This window comes from Hyaloscypha bicolor (genome assembly GCF_002865645.1).
Source record: "Hyaloscypha bicolor E unplaced genomic scaffold K444scaffold_50, whole genome shotgun sequence".
Taxonomy (NCBI): domain Eukaryota; kingdom Fungi; phylum Ascomycota; class Leotiomycetes; order Helotiales; family Hyaloscyphaceae; genus Hyaloscypha; species Hyaloscypha bicolor.
The window spans coordinates 488,234-501,471 of NW_020194552.1; the positions used below are offsets into that span (position 1 = coordinate 488,234).

At 46.7% G+C, this 13,238-nt stretch overlaps 4 protein-coding genes across 4 annotated transcripts; 3 read left to right on the forward strand and 1 right to left on the reverse strand.

Annotated features, from left to right (window-relative positions):
* Nucleotides 1–849, forward strand: K444DRAFT_488702 (HET-domain-containing protein; the record flags this gene model as incomplete). Its single annotated transcript, XM_024873172.1, has 3 exons — nt 1–330; nt 451–544; nt 626–849. Coding segments are annotated over 3 exons (648 nt in total), but the record flags the coding sequence as incomplete, so codon positions are not given.
* Nucleotides 850–1,943: 1,094 nt separating this feature from the next.
* K444DRAFT_609748 (HET-domain-containing protein) lies at nt 1,944–4,381 on the forward strand. Its single transcript, XM_024879630.1, has 2 exons — nt 1,944–3,263; nt 3,328–4,381. The coding sequence occupies exons 1-2, from the start codon at nt 1,963–1,965 to the stop codon at nt 4,088–4,090; spliced, it is 2,064 nt and encodes a 687-aa protein (XP_024740448.1). The 5' UTR covers nt 1,944–1,962; the 3' UTR covers nt 4,091–4,381.
* Nucleotides 4,382–6,663: 2,282 nt separating this feature from the next.
* On the forward strand, nt 6,664–9,139 carry K444DRAFT_609749 (HET-domain-containing protein). The gene has a single exon (XM_024879631.1). It carries the CDS (start codon nt 6,712–6,714, stop codon nt 8,692–8,694), a length of 1,983 nt encoding a protein of 660 aa, XP_024740449.1. The 5' UTR covers nt 6,664–6,711; the 3' UTR covers nt 8,695–9,139.
* Nucleotides 9,140–9,213: 74 nt separating this feature from the next.
* K444DRAFT_556250 (FAD-binding domain-containing protein) lies at nt 9,214–11,513 on the reverse strand. Its single transcript, XM_024876736.1, has 6 exons — nt 10,991–11,513; nt 10,800–10,931; nt 10,445–10,676; nt 9,739–10,378; nt 9,565–9,689; nt 9,214–9,511 (listed from the first exon to the last, which is right to left on the reverse strand). The coding sequence occupies exons 1-6, from the start codon at nt 11,479–11,481 to the stop codon at nt 9,347–9,349; spliced, it is 1,785 nt and encodes a 594-aa protein (XP_024740450.1). The 5' UTR covers nt 11,482–11,513; the 3' UTR covers nt 9,214–9,346.
* Between the last annotated feature and the right edge of the window lie 1,725 nt (nt 11,514–13,238).

Below are 13,238 nucleotides of genomic sequence, written 5' to 3' on the forward strand. Positions count from 1 at the left end.
TATGCTACTCTAAGCTACTGTTGGGGGACGACAATGCCACCAGGCAGTGTAACTACTCATGATAATATTGGGAAGCGGTTGAAGCGTCTAGAAGCCTCCAGCCTTCCTCAAACTTTACGGGATGCCTTCAGAGTTACACGTCAACTTGGAATTCGGTATCTCTGGGTGGATGCTTTGTGCATTATTCAGGATGACCCAAATGACTGGGCCACCGAGGCAGCAAATATGGCATCTATATATGATAATTGTCTGGTCAGCATTGCCGTGGAACTTGGGTCAGATTGTACTGCTGGCTTCCTCCGCCATACCCCTGAACAACAAGACTTTTGTGTTGATTGTTTGATCAAAATCTCAAATCGGCTCAATGGTGGTAAAATGAGCAATTTATATATCTGGACTCCCGGTATTTGTCGTTGTTTCTATATCCGCGGCATCGAGTCCCTTAAAAAGACCCCGCTTTCAGAACGTGGATGGACTTATCAAGAAAGATACTTGTCTCCCAGAATCCTACATTTTATTGGCGCTCAAATCGTCTGGGAGTGTCGTGAAGTACACGGAGTTTCACTGGAACGCGGATTGAATCTGGAAGATACCATTTTGCATCGTTCACCGTCAACGTGTGGAGGTGTTGCGAAGCTGGGATTGCAGTCTGTGAAGACAGTAAATCGGGAAAAACTGCGCGAACATTGGTATTACGATATTGTGCCCGAATACTCCCGACGCAAGTTGAGCCGGAAATCAGATAAATTGCCAGCAATCACTGGAATTGCCAAGTCATTCAGGCAGAGATCCGAGGATGTTTACTTCGCCGGCCTCTGGCTAGGTGATATTTCGTATAGTTTGAGTTGGTGCACTGAGTTCGTTGCAAAGCACCCCGGTTTCTACCGAGCACCAACCTTTTGTTGGACATCTGTTGATGGTAATGTGTTTTATCCAAGAGGCGCGAGAGAGGATCTGACACATTATGTTCACATCGTAGATCGGCACATTGATTTTCAAGGGCCTGATTCATATGGATGTGTGATTGGAGGATGGATCAAGATCGTCGGATATCTTGGGAATGGAATCATTCAGGACGGGAAGTTGCTTAACGAGAAGACGGACTTCATTCTTGGCCATGCCCGCTTTGATGCAAACCGATACATGGGTGCCCATGACGGGAAGTTAGTGAAGTATCTCCTTCTCTCGACCGCTGCGCCTGGCCAGTTCAACGTTTGCAGAGTTCTGCTCTTGCAACAGAGCGGAGAGAAGGAATTTGAATATGAAAGAATCGGACTTTCAGTCAGTGGCAATATGGATGTCCATATCAATCATACCTGGCTTGCAAAGCACTGTATATGGACAGAGTTCAAATTATTTTGATATTTGTTTTGGGAGAGGGCTCATCCTCATAGCTAGTAAACTTAACTTAAATAATTATAAGAATAAGAAATATACTGTATGTTAAGGCCCACTCCCCAATACGAGCCATAGTCCAATCGGCCTACCAGTTAACTAATCGGGTGTTCCCATTTAGTAATAGGGGGAACATATCGAGGATCCTTGTAGCGAGGTTTTACTGTGCTCAGTTTCCACCATGTTGACTTTCCGCAATAGTGCTTGTCAATAACCTCGATAAGGGTGAAAGGGTGTATTACACGGCTGTTCAGATTCCATGAAGGGTCGAGTATTTATCATCTAGTGGCTGTGATTTGCAAGATTTGCAATCAAACTGCTCTTGTTGGTTGTCTCGTGGTCCAGCTTTGCCAAGTACAAAAACAGAGGTGGGTGGCGCTCAGCTGAACCGCCGCTAAGCGTTCGCAACCAACGGTCAGGATGTAAGCTGTGCATAAAATGTGCTCTCTGTGTGGAACATGCCGTCCACCAGAAATGTGGCTTGAACTAAAATACTAGGACTCGGCGTTGGGCCATTCTTTCCCAACTTTACTGCTCATTCACATTATCTTCATTGCAGAGCCATGCATGGCCACCAAAAGCATGCAGGATATTTATCAGTCATTTGCTCTTGACCTGGCCGTCGAAGAAATACGTATCGTCAAGGTTCGGCCAGGCTTCGGCAATGATATCTTTTGCGAATTGGAGAAGTTGGTTTTGCCGCAGCACACCACAGATGATAAAGGAGGGACGGGCAAGCCTGCAAAGGCAAACTACGTAGCGTTATCCTACATGTGGGACTACATGACTCCCTCTCTCCTTCCTTCGAAACATTGGTCGAGAAAAAACCAGGAGAAAGAAATTTATTGCAATGGCGCGTCACTCACTGTCAAGTCAAATCTCTACGCCGCCCTTCACCAACTCCGGCACAAGACTGAGCCGACAATTCTTTGGACGGACGCGATTTGCATCAATCAGAAAGATGACGATGAGAAGACTAGCCAAGTGAGGTTGATGAGAAAGATATATGCTCTGGCTGAGAAAACAGTCGTCTGGCTAGGACAAGAGACTTACGTGTCTGCTCAAGGCTTCAAAGCTATTCGTTTCCTAGCCGATATAATGCGCAGTAGTTACCTTGCTGGCAGTAAGAACCAGGAGGAAGCACCACGTCAATCCCTTAGCCTCTTGCAGTCATTCATCAACCCGAATAGATATCTATGGCATGTTGGAGCATTTACTCTTCTCCTGCGGAACCCATACTTCACACGAGTCTGGATAGTTCAAGAAATAGGACTCAGTCAGAATCTTGAATTTCGAGGCGGCGAGGAGTGTGTGTCGCTGAGCGACTTTGCACTGGCCGCTTCCGCTGCAGCGTTCAGTGCTATTGGTAGCAAGAACTCACTAAACTTGACAAACATCCTAGCAGTCAGGTTCCTCGTCCGTGGAGGTCCACGTGAAGGTCTGGGAGATCCATCATGGTTGCATGCAGAAGCGGCCGGTGAAAAGCTGACACTGGTGCGGGACATTCTCTCCATAATATCTCTGTTCCGCGGAAGCCAGTCAAAAATGGAAGTGGACAAGATCTTCGGTCTGCTAGGTCTCTGTCGCGAGATGAACAATGCTCAAACGTTTGGGATCGAAGAAGACTATAGTCTATCAGTTCAAGAAGCGTATACAAGAACGGCGATCTCCATTCTTGAAGGAAGGCGAGACCTTGATATTTTTGCAGCTCTTCGTTTGCAATCATACGATGAAAACATCTTCAACCTACCTTCCTGGGTACCTGACTGGAGCAACACCGAACATCCCACCATACCTCTCAACGCAGGATCCGGTAGTCATACAATGGCCAAATATTCTGAGTTTGAGTACCGTGTCGAGAAGACCCCGTAAGTGGTAACCATAAACGATTGATCTCATACCCTGGATGAGTCTAACAAGCGTTCTGCTCAGGGGCAATCTTCACACGCATATTCTATATCTCTCGGGGCACCTGATAGACAGAATTACTGAGGTTGGCCACGCATGCAACACAGAGAAGGCTCAAGCGAGTGCATGGTTCTGTTTCAAAAATATCTTCAATTTCGCCGGCTCGCACCTCCTGGAAACTTTCGTCAACTGGTGGACACAGTTCGACGGGAACGAGCCCGTCTCGCAAGAGTTCTTGGCTACTATAACGTGCGGGCAAGACTTCAAGTACAACACAGACTCCATTATGGAACTGATTAGACGCTTCCAGCAAAGGGGCTTCCACGATCTTCCCATTGTCCTGAAGCTGGGGTGGACCTTCATTCCAATACGAGCTTCCGAATTGTATTTCAAACCGACTTTGGAACGGTTGCACATCATCACTCTTCAATGCCTAGCAATTCCCGCTACACTGTTTCTGGCATCGTATGTCTGCTTCGCTATATGGCCGCGCTTGGTGATGTTCAAGCTCAGCCCGCAGGAGGATGACTTCTATGATAACGGTCTTGCACACATTGAAGGAAGATCCATGGCGAGGACAGAGACCAGTAAACTTGCTCTCGTGCCTGACGGTGCAAGAATAGGAGACCTCATTGCTATTTGTAAGGGCGGAAGGGTTCCCTTCGTCCTTCGCAACACTGCCACGGAGGGAAGATTTCAGATAGTTGGAGAGGGGTATGTTCACAGCGTTATGGATGTCAAGGAAGGTTATGATGAGGATCGATGTATGAAGCTGGCTATAGTTTGATTTCGCAACTGTTCGGGTCTTGCTTCCAATTGTCCACGCTCTCTGGTACACTCGGCTTCTGCTCTAGCGATGGCATCTCGGTAGCGCTGAGCTGCCAGTCGGTTCAATTAGGGTGAACCCTTTCTAAAGATTCCTGATTAAGATTTGGTTCTTTCAGTGGTGCATGAACATTCAGAAGCTACGGAATGGCGGTTGCAGATGTAGTGAACGTAAATGTGGCCCCTTATTCCGAATTCAATAAGCGAGAACCCGGGATAATTTTTGTCGCTTAACGAGAGGTAAAGTCCTCAGGGAAAATAAATCTTAGTTTTAATATTCGTTAATCGTGGGAATATCTTCACTAGGTATTACTGTTCGATAGATACGGAGGTTCGCCGAATCAATAACCAAAAGGCTGCGGAAGCTCCAGCACAAAGCAATACGAATACGAAGGCGGGCGGCGTTAAAAATCGTCCAATTCGCTAGGTAAACCTTGACTCTCACAATATAAAAATTCTCGTAATTCCGTATTATATTTAATTATTGAGAAAATTCCACAAAAGTTAGATATGCTTCTTTTCTGCCTCACAAAGCTATTTTAAGGAGTTTTAGGGGTTGCATTGAGATTTGGTGTGATTTTCCAAAGGTAGCGATTTTGGTGTTCCTCGCTTTTTAGCGAATGGACGATTTTTAATGACGCACGCCTTCGTAGAGGGATTGAGGTGTATCGAACGATTACTGGAGCCGCTTAACCTGGAGGCGCATACTACGGTACTCGGGGAAACAGAGGTTAATTCGCTTCCAGCACTTTCTACGCTAGACAGGGGGGTCCACCCAATGAACTTAAGATGCGCGCCTGCTGCTTTTACCACTCAATTCTATACTGCAGTAGTAGCTTCTCAGTATGGCATCCGCATTCTCGATTCCCGTCCCTAAGCAACCAAGACAACCAGAGCTTACACGCGATCAGAGACTCCGTATTCAAACCCTTTTCTTTGACGCCAACTTTACACGCGAGCAAATATGCCTTCAAACTGGCTATACATATAAGCAAGTCTGCCACGCACTTATCCATCGTCTTACCCCTCAAAAACAAAGGACTGGACGGAAAATCCTACTCAATACCCCTCAGCGAAAGAGGCTAATCCAATGGGTAACAGCTTCTCAAGAGAATCGCGAGACTCCGTGGGTTGAGATCCCCTCAATACTTGGCCTCGATTGCGGAGAGTATGCGATCCGGACAGCGTTTAAAAAGGAGGGATCCGCACGATTTGTCTCACGAAAGAAACCACCGCTTTCTGAAGCGAATAGGAGGAAAAGACTTGATTGGGCGGAAGAACACAAGAATTGGACGGACGAGCAATGGGATGAGATCCTTTGGAGCGATGAGACATGGGCACAACCTGGGAGACATATACGGACTTGGGTCACACGCAAGATTGGAGGAGAGGAGGTATACCACAAGGATTGCGTGCAATCCAAGTATCGGAAGAAGATTGGATGGATGTTCTGGAGATTAATAAGTGGGAGATACGGCCGGTATCGAGGGCTCTTTTGGGAGAAGGAGTGGGAGACAATTAATGGAGGCTCTTACTCTGGTATTATTATCCCTATCGTCGACGATATCCTCCGCGAATATCCTGATTTATACTTCCAACAAGACCACGCACCGGGACATGCTTCTGCTTTTACACGATCTGTAATTGCAGCTGCAGGATTAAGGATTATTGAATGGCCTCCTTTCTCCCCTGATTTAAATCCAATTGAGACCCTTTGGGATGATATAAAGGACTATATACAAGAGCACTACCCTAAAGTCCATAGCTCTTATAAAAGGCTCAGGGCTGCAATTCAGGAAGCTTGGGATTCGATTACACACGAGAGAATTAAGGAGGTTGTACATAGTATGAGAGAGCGATGCCAAGCTGTGATTGACGCAGATGGATGGTATACAAAATACTAGGGTTTTTGCTTAGGGCAGCACTGTGGTGCATCACCCCTGCATTTTAACCTTTGTTTCCCCTACTACGAAGTATCAGGATCAGGCGCACCGGCTACGGAAAGCTGTAAGGACCATATGTGCCAGAGCGAAACACAACACCCGCTTGCATAATAGATCTCACCAGAAATCTGTGCCGCACCCCACGCAAAAGTCAACCACTAATTTTTTAGCACCTATAGCCTATAATTTAACGATTAAAGCCTATAATTATGGGGCTTCCTTTTCCTCGTGACTCTCGACTCTCAAAGTTCGCTCTCCACTTTTCACTTTTCACTTTCACCCGCCTCCCCGCCCCCCTCTCCTACCCCATACTTATATATAGGAATTAAAAGAGAGAGAGTAATGATTTTAAGAAGTAGCAGTGGCTTAGAGAGAAGGATAGTAGAAGTGGGCGTGGGCGATTTTTGGTAGGGTGAAACATGCAAGCAGGTGCGGGTTTTGCGTTTCGCATCGGCACATGTGGTCCTTACGGCTTTCCGTAACCGGCGCCAACAGAGGTGATAATGCAGCTAGCCAAAATCGTACTAGTGCTGGCAGATGGGTGTTTACCGTTGCGGCTGATTTATGGCGGACACTGACTGATTTGAACACTCAGGTTCTTTCTCAAGCACGTCACCGCGAGGCTTCAACACCTCCAGCCATGGCTGCACCAGCAAATATTGCCGATAGCGAACTAACTCTCAACGCTCCATATCAATACCAGCCCATCGACCCCAAAGATGAAATCAGAATCCTCATTGTATCGCCGCCAGCCTCGTCCGACCCAACCACCATTCATGGCGAGCTCTTTACCGCCAAGCGCTCTGACAAACCGCCATACGAGGCGCTGTCTTATTGTTGGGGAGCTGAGGTGTTTCCCGAGATGCTTCATCTACCCGGAGGTGTTCTTGCCATCACGGATAACCTCGCTGCTGCCTTGAGGCAGCTGAGACATCCAGAACAACGTCGCCATCTTTGGGTAGATGCCATTTGTATCAATCAGAGGGACAACCAGGAGAAAAACCACCAAGTTTCTCTGATGTCTCAAGTTTTTCGGAATGCGACCACTGTTCTGGTGTGGCTTGGGAAGGGGGATGAGAATACGAGAGAAGCGATGAAAACAATGAAGCAACTCGCCAACTCCGCCTGGGAATACGGTATTCCTTCGAGGGTGGTAACCGAGGATGGCCTCACAGGTAGCGTCCTTGCGACAACTAAGGTCGCCTCAGGCTTTGCCCAAAGCAACAATGGTATATCCAAAAAGATCGTTGGCCTATCGGAGACGATTAAATTTGGTTCGTTCGAGGCCTATTTCGATCAAGACTGGTTCAAGAGGCTTTGGATTATCCAGGAATTCGTTCTTGCGCCAAACCTTACCATTCATAATGGCGAGATGGCATTGTCCGCCCATGATTTTATGTTAGGATTTTCTGTTATCTCCCTGCTTGTTTCACATCCTACCGTTGGAGAAACATGTGTTGCTAGGCTGGGGAATGTGCATTTGGGTTTTCTTGTATGCATGCAAAAAGAACAATACTGGCATGGGAAAGGTCATAATCTTGTGTTACTTCTAGACCTTTATTCACAGCGTCAGTGCAAACTGGAAGTGGACATTGTTTATGGACTTCTTGCCATTGCAACTGACGGTGCGGAATGGCCAGTAGACTACGGATTGACAGTCGAGTTGGTCTTTACGGAAGTAGCTCTGAGCTACCTGAAGAGGTCCAATCTCAGTATTCTCCACCGCGGTTACAGAGCAATGCAAATTTCCAGTAATGCAACAACCGACGCCGCATCATATCGTGCTCATCTTCCTTCATGGGTTCCAGATTGGAGGTTTGAGGGCCATGGTAACGAGTTTGATAGTGATGGGTTTAACTCAGCGACATCTTCTCGGCCTAAAGTATCAACTGAGTATGCGAGTAGTGGCATTATCGGACTTGAAGGTGTTTATGTCGATGAACTGTCTATTACAGTCCCAGATACATCGAATAAATCAACACCAGTCCCGTGGGATGGTCCGGGTGTTCTGAATAACTTCACTCAGGCTCTAGCGTTCAAAGAGATTTTTATTAGGCGGATGCAACTGCGGAACTGGCAATACCCAACCGGGGAGGCTCTAGATTCGGTCTTTGCGCAAAGCATCATACTTGAAAATACACCTGACTTTTGCAAGTGGAGACTTGGAGAACACCTCACTCCTAACGACATGCTTTTGCTGTGGCAGAAGGTAGTGGATGCGTTTGCACCCGAGGACTCTACACCGCCATCAGGTTCACAGCACGATTCGAACAGCGTAGGGCCAGCCGGCTTCGACACAGAACTTTATTCTAGGGTTATTAAGATCGCGCGCGATGACCGGAAGTACATAATGACAAGATCCGGATATATCGGACTAGCGCCTGAAACCTGCAAAGTGGGTAATGTTATCGCAATTTTCGATGGCGCGGAGACTCCGTTTGTGCTTCGACTGGCAGAGAAGACTGACTCACTTGAAAGAATAAGGAATCTCGGGTCTGAAGTCCGTGAAAATGTGGGAGAGCTGTGGGAGATTATTGGAGAGTGTTATTTGTATGGCTTGATGAACAATGAGGTGTTACGACCTGAATGGAATGATAAGAGACGGAGCTTTTGGCTTGTCTGATTTCTGCGTCTCCTCACACAAACGAACTCTTGACGGACAATGGAAATGTCTGGAGTTCGGAGCCCTTGGGGCTATAGAACGTTGAGTTGAGATATTACTGCGAATTTCCCACCAACAGATTTTTGGTATGGCCGAACTACACGTTCCTGTGCGACGGAAAAGACTCCAGGATAAGGGGAAAAGGAAGAGTGGAGCTCAAAGTATCGGAGTCAAGAGCATTTCAGATATATGAGAGGGGAGCTACTCAGCTGGAAAGAGAAGCAGGAGCTAAGGAATTGGAGGAGTGCTGTGGGGCTGCAATGGGAAAGTATCAATGGTCGTCCTGGGATAATCGAGAGAGCGGTGCTGGAGGCTAGGAGAAGGGGGAGCGTATTTGAATTGAGTTAATCGATGAGCTACAGTAATCTTGATCATAAATATGCGTACTACGTCACTGATGCTTCGCACACATTTGTCAGAGCCCCGATGTGCTTGTTATACGGGAAGAATTGTAAAGACAGTAATTGTGTGTATTTGTGAGAGTGATCGAGATGAGTTGACGCAAAAGAAAGAAGGGCATAAAAGTCAGTATTGGCTCCACCATCAGCCACATGAATGTCTCGACGAGTTTCCTGTTTATAAGAAACCGATCTCAAATGGCTGTTATCAACTTTTAGACTTGACAAAGCATATTTCCAACTTCCTCCCATCGTTCGTTTCCAACGCATGGCGTACACCAAAACACATCATGCGGGTCAACTTTTCGCTTGATGTCTAGAAGTCTTGAATAATTATCTCCCCAAAAGGCATGTGGCCAGTTCGGCGTGTTTGGGTCCGCCTGTAGAATGCTCCATAAGCAACGAATATATTGCAGGTTCGAATTTGACTCACCTCATTCACATATGCTCCCATATCTGGAGCAAGATCACGAAGTGCCTTGGTGTAAGTGTTGGTAAGAAAATCTTCCTGCTTTGCCTTTCCAGCTGGGTCTAGAGGCTCCCATGAAACGCTGTTTGCTACTCTCGATTAGCTCCAATCATGAACATCAGATTATGCGAGACGTACTGAAGTGCAGATAGGCTTTTCTCCAAGCTGGATTGATACTATTGCTTCCTCCACGAGGAACAGAATCCCACACATTCCTTCCAGAGACTAAGTAAGGCCCACTATATGAGTCCGGTGGAGTAAATGCTTTAATCGCCTCTTTCAAAGAGTTCAGATCTCCTGTCAACGCTTTTTCATCCAGGAGCCAAGAACCCACCAAAGCATCAGACCCACCATCCAGCGGTCCGTTGGTGTCTTTGAACCAAGCATAGAAATCGGGATAAGTTTTTGGGAGCACAATGACCTTGAACTGTCCTGGAAACGGAGCGGTAGCGTTATTAAAGACATCCGTAATCGCCGCAGCCAGTGTTGCTGATGAATTGGAGGGTGAGAGGAGCGGCATAAAGAAATATCCTGCATATGCTGCTACCGGCGTGGTGATGTTCAATTCGACGTTGGTGAAACTTGGCAATATAAATGGAATGCCTGCAATTCCTTGCCCAGAGAGACTTGGATATTGCGAGAGAATGTAAGCAATGACGCTCCAGTAAGCATCTGAGGTTGTGTTCGTGCCGACAAGAAACGTCACGGCAGCAAAAGGGGTCGCTGGGAAGGCTTTGATCGTTGCCGAGGTGATGACCCCAAAAGTGGATCCGCCCCCCTATTTCGAGTCAGTAAGCAAGAATCCCCTAATTTTGATCGTTTAGTAGAGTGAGATGAGACTTACCCCACGAATTGCCCAAAACAAATCCTGATTTTGGCATTCATTGATTGTGAGTATTTCTCCGCGTGGTGTGACTATTTCCATTTCGAGGACCTGATCGGCACCCATGCCATAAGTTGCACTCAATGCTCCATGGCCACCACCTGTCAGATATCCACCAGGACCAACAGTTTCAGAGTTGCCGGCTACTATGGTCAGATTTCTCAGACTTGCCTGAAGATCCATCTCACCAAACCTAAATTTCCGAAGTTAGAACATTACACCCCACATTGGAATGGAGCAGAGCACGAAAGTATTACACTGGAATAACAACGCTTGAAAAATAAACGAGGAGGTCAAAATACTTGGAGAGACTGACTGAGAACCTGCAGCAGCTGTTACCGCATGGGTATCAATGGAAAAATTGCAGCCCTTCGGCGCGAAGCCTTCGTGGAACGAAAGTCCGTTCATGTGATGCGTCCATATCGACAGGGAATTTGGAGCAGACGATCTGAAGCACGAGGAGTACGTTATCAGGGGTGATCTAACTATTTCATTCTCAATACTTACCGTCCATTATGATCATGTCCAGTTGCCTTCACGATCAATCTGATATTGTGTCTCCGGGCATAATCAACTCCAATTTTTATATGCTCCGCACAAGTCGCATTAATCACATAAATGGGGTATCCCTCTCCACTGCAGGTAACATTTGCTTGTGGAAGACAAGTATCATTGTTCCAGTTCTGTTGGACCGCGCTGACCGGATCATCTGTATGGAAGACTGCCGTGAGCCATTCGGCTTGAACCATGGGACACAGCGTTGCATTGAAAGTCGGTTGATCTGGGTGACAGACTGCACCAGGTGGAATAGGTTTGAAAAGTCGACCACTGAGAGAACTGTTCAGCGAAGCCCAGGAAGAATCACTCGGCCAGTCCGGTAACCCTGGAATTGCTCTGCAAGTCGAATGCGAAGAGTTATTCGGGGTGGGGTTTGCGTTTGCACGAACTGCAACTTGGGCCAACAAACCGAACGCTATCAAGCGTCCGAGGCTACACATAGTAAGATGAGATTTGGAGAAATAGAGCCAAAATGAACTTTCTCAAAATAACGTTCCTGGTTCTTCGCTGCACCTTAGTTTGTGTATATATATTCGGAGGTAGCATGGACGGATTCAACTCTTATGTACTTCTCGAATATGAAATCCTCATCACGACTTGAGTTTGTGCCACGTTATACAGCATGACTCTAGTGAGAAATGTGGCCTCGGCGTAAGAGTAAGCCCCGTGAAACATTGCTAAGAGACGAAGCCAAGAGAATGGCAGGTTGCTGAAGGGAAAAAGTCACGGGCTGCCAATGGGTCATTGCCGTTCCTGAAGAATTCAGATGCAAGTTCAGAAGAAATCTGCTGATCTCTTCTAATTACGGAAATTATTCGGAAAGACTTTAACTCAAGGCAGTCACGACAAGGATCCCGAAATGTCCATATTTGGAAGGAAACATGAAATTCAAGGGTCAATTTGATACTTTTGGCACGTCGGGGAATTCCGACACGGGATAGAAAATTGGAATTCGGATTACGGGCGACGAATTCTATGAATGGTTGTTCACTCCCCGCAGGCACGACCTTACATGCAGATCGATCTTCTTTAAGCGAGAAAGGTCGTCGGGATGTGTGAGTGGGATGACCCGATCGCATCTGTTTGGGACAAACCTCGCATTGGATTTCATTTGACCAACCAATGAAGTTTGGCGTTGTCAGATTCTCCTTTTCCATCTGGCAATATTTTCCGAGTCGGGATGATATGACGCTGCCAGGCGGAACGCGTGTTGTTGATGTAAAAAAATAAGTGGGGATGCTCAATGGCGATTTGGTGCAACAATACCCAAGGCGAATTCTCAATGGAGGGTTCTCCGAATGCAGAGCTGAAAATGCCCTCCGTTATGAGTCCCATTTTAAGGGCATTTTCTCAAGAAAATCTTGTAAATGACTGTTACTCAAGCGCTAACTCCTTCCATAGCGTAGCGAAATGTCATCAGTCGGGAGGATTCTCTCCCTCCACCCTTAGAGTGAGTCACGCTCATCTTATCCGACAGTCTCCAGTCAACCTCATTCAACAAATGACACAAAACTAGCGGTCTCCGAAGCCGATGGACTTCACACAGAAGTATGTGCTTGTCTTTAGCCATAAATTGGGAAGAATACGGCTGGAAATGCTGCAGCCGCTCCTGCATTTCGTGTTGTTACTTGAATTTAATGCCTTACTTATGCGGCCATGCTTGCAAAAATATAAAGCAAAGCAATCACATATTAGATGGTATTAATACAACGTATTGCTAGTCTATTGAGGCCATGAAAATCCAAATCAATCTCGCCACTTGCTCCACCAAACTACAAATAATATCTAACACCGGCCCATTCAAAAGTATCAGCTTCTAAACAAACAAGAAGTAAACTCAGAGCCCATCCTCAGCCCACCAAGCAAATCTCACGCTACAGAAATATGCATCAAGTTTTGGTTTTCCTATGCGTAGTTTGTAGGTTTGGCGGCCGCGAGCTGCTCTCCGTTTTTGAAGAATACGGATTGGCTGTCGAGAACGGGTTTTGGTTGAGTTCGTCATTTTCGGCGTTGAGTGCCGGTTGTGCTGTATTTGCCAGAGTGGCCTCGGTAAGTGACTCGGCGGTTGAGAGACTGGAGACTATTGAACCTCCCGTTTCCCAATTGCCCTGAGCATTATTGATGGCCCCTGTGTTGACGTGTCGAGCAATCAACGGGATAGAATGTGAGATATTTCAACTAAGAGAGGACAGTACTC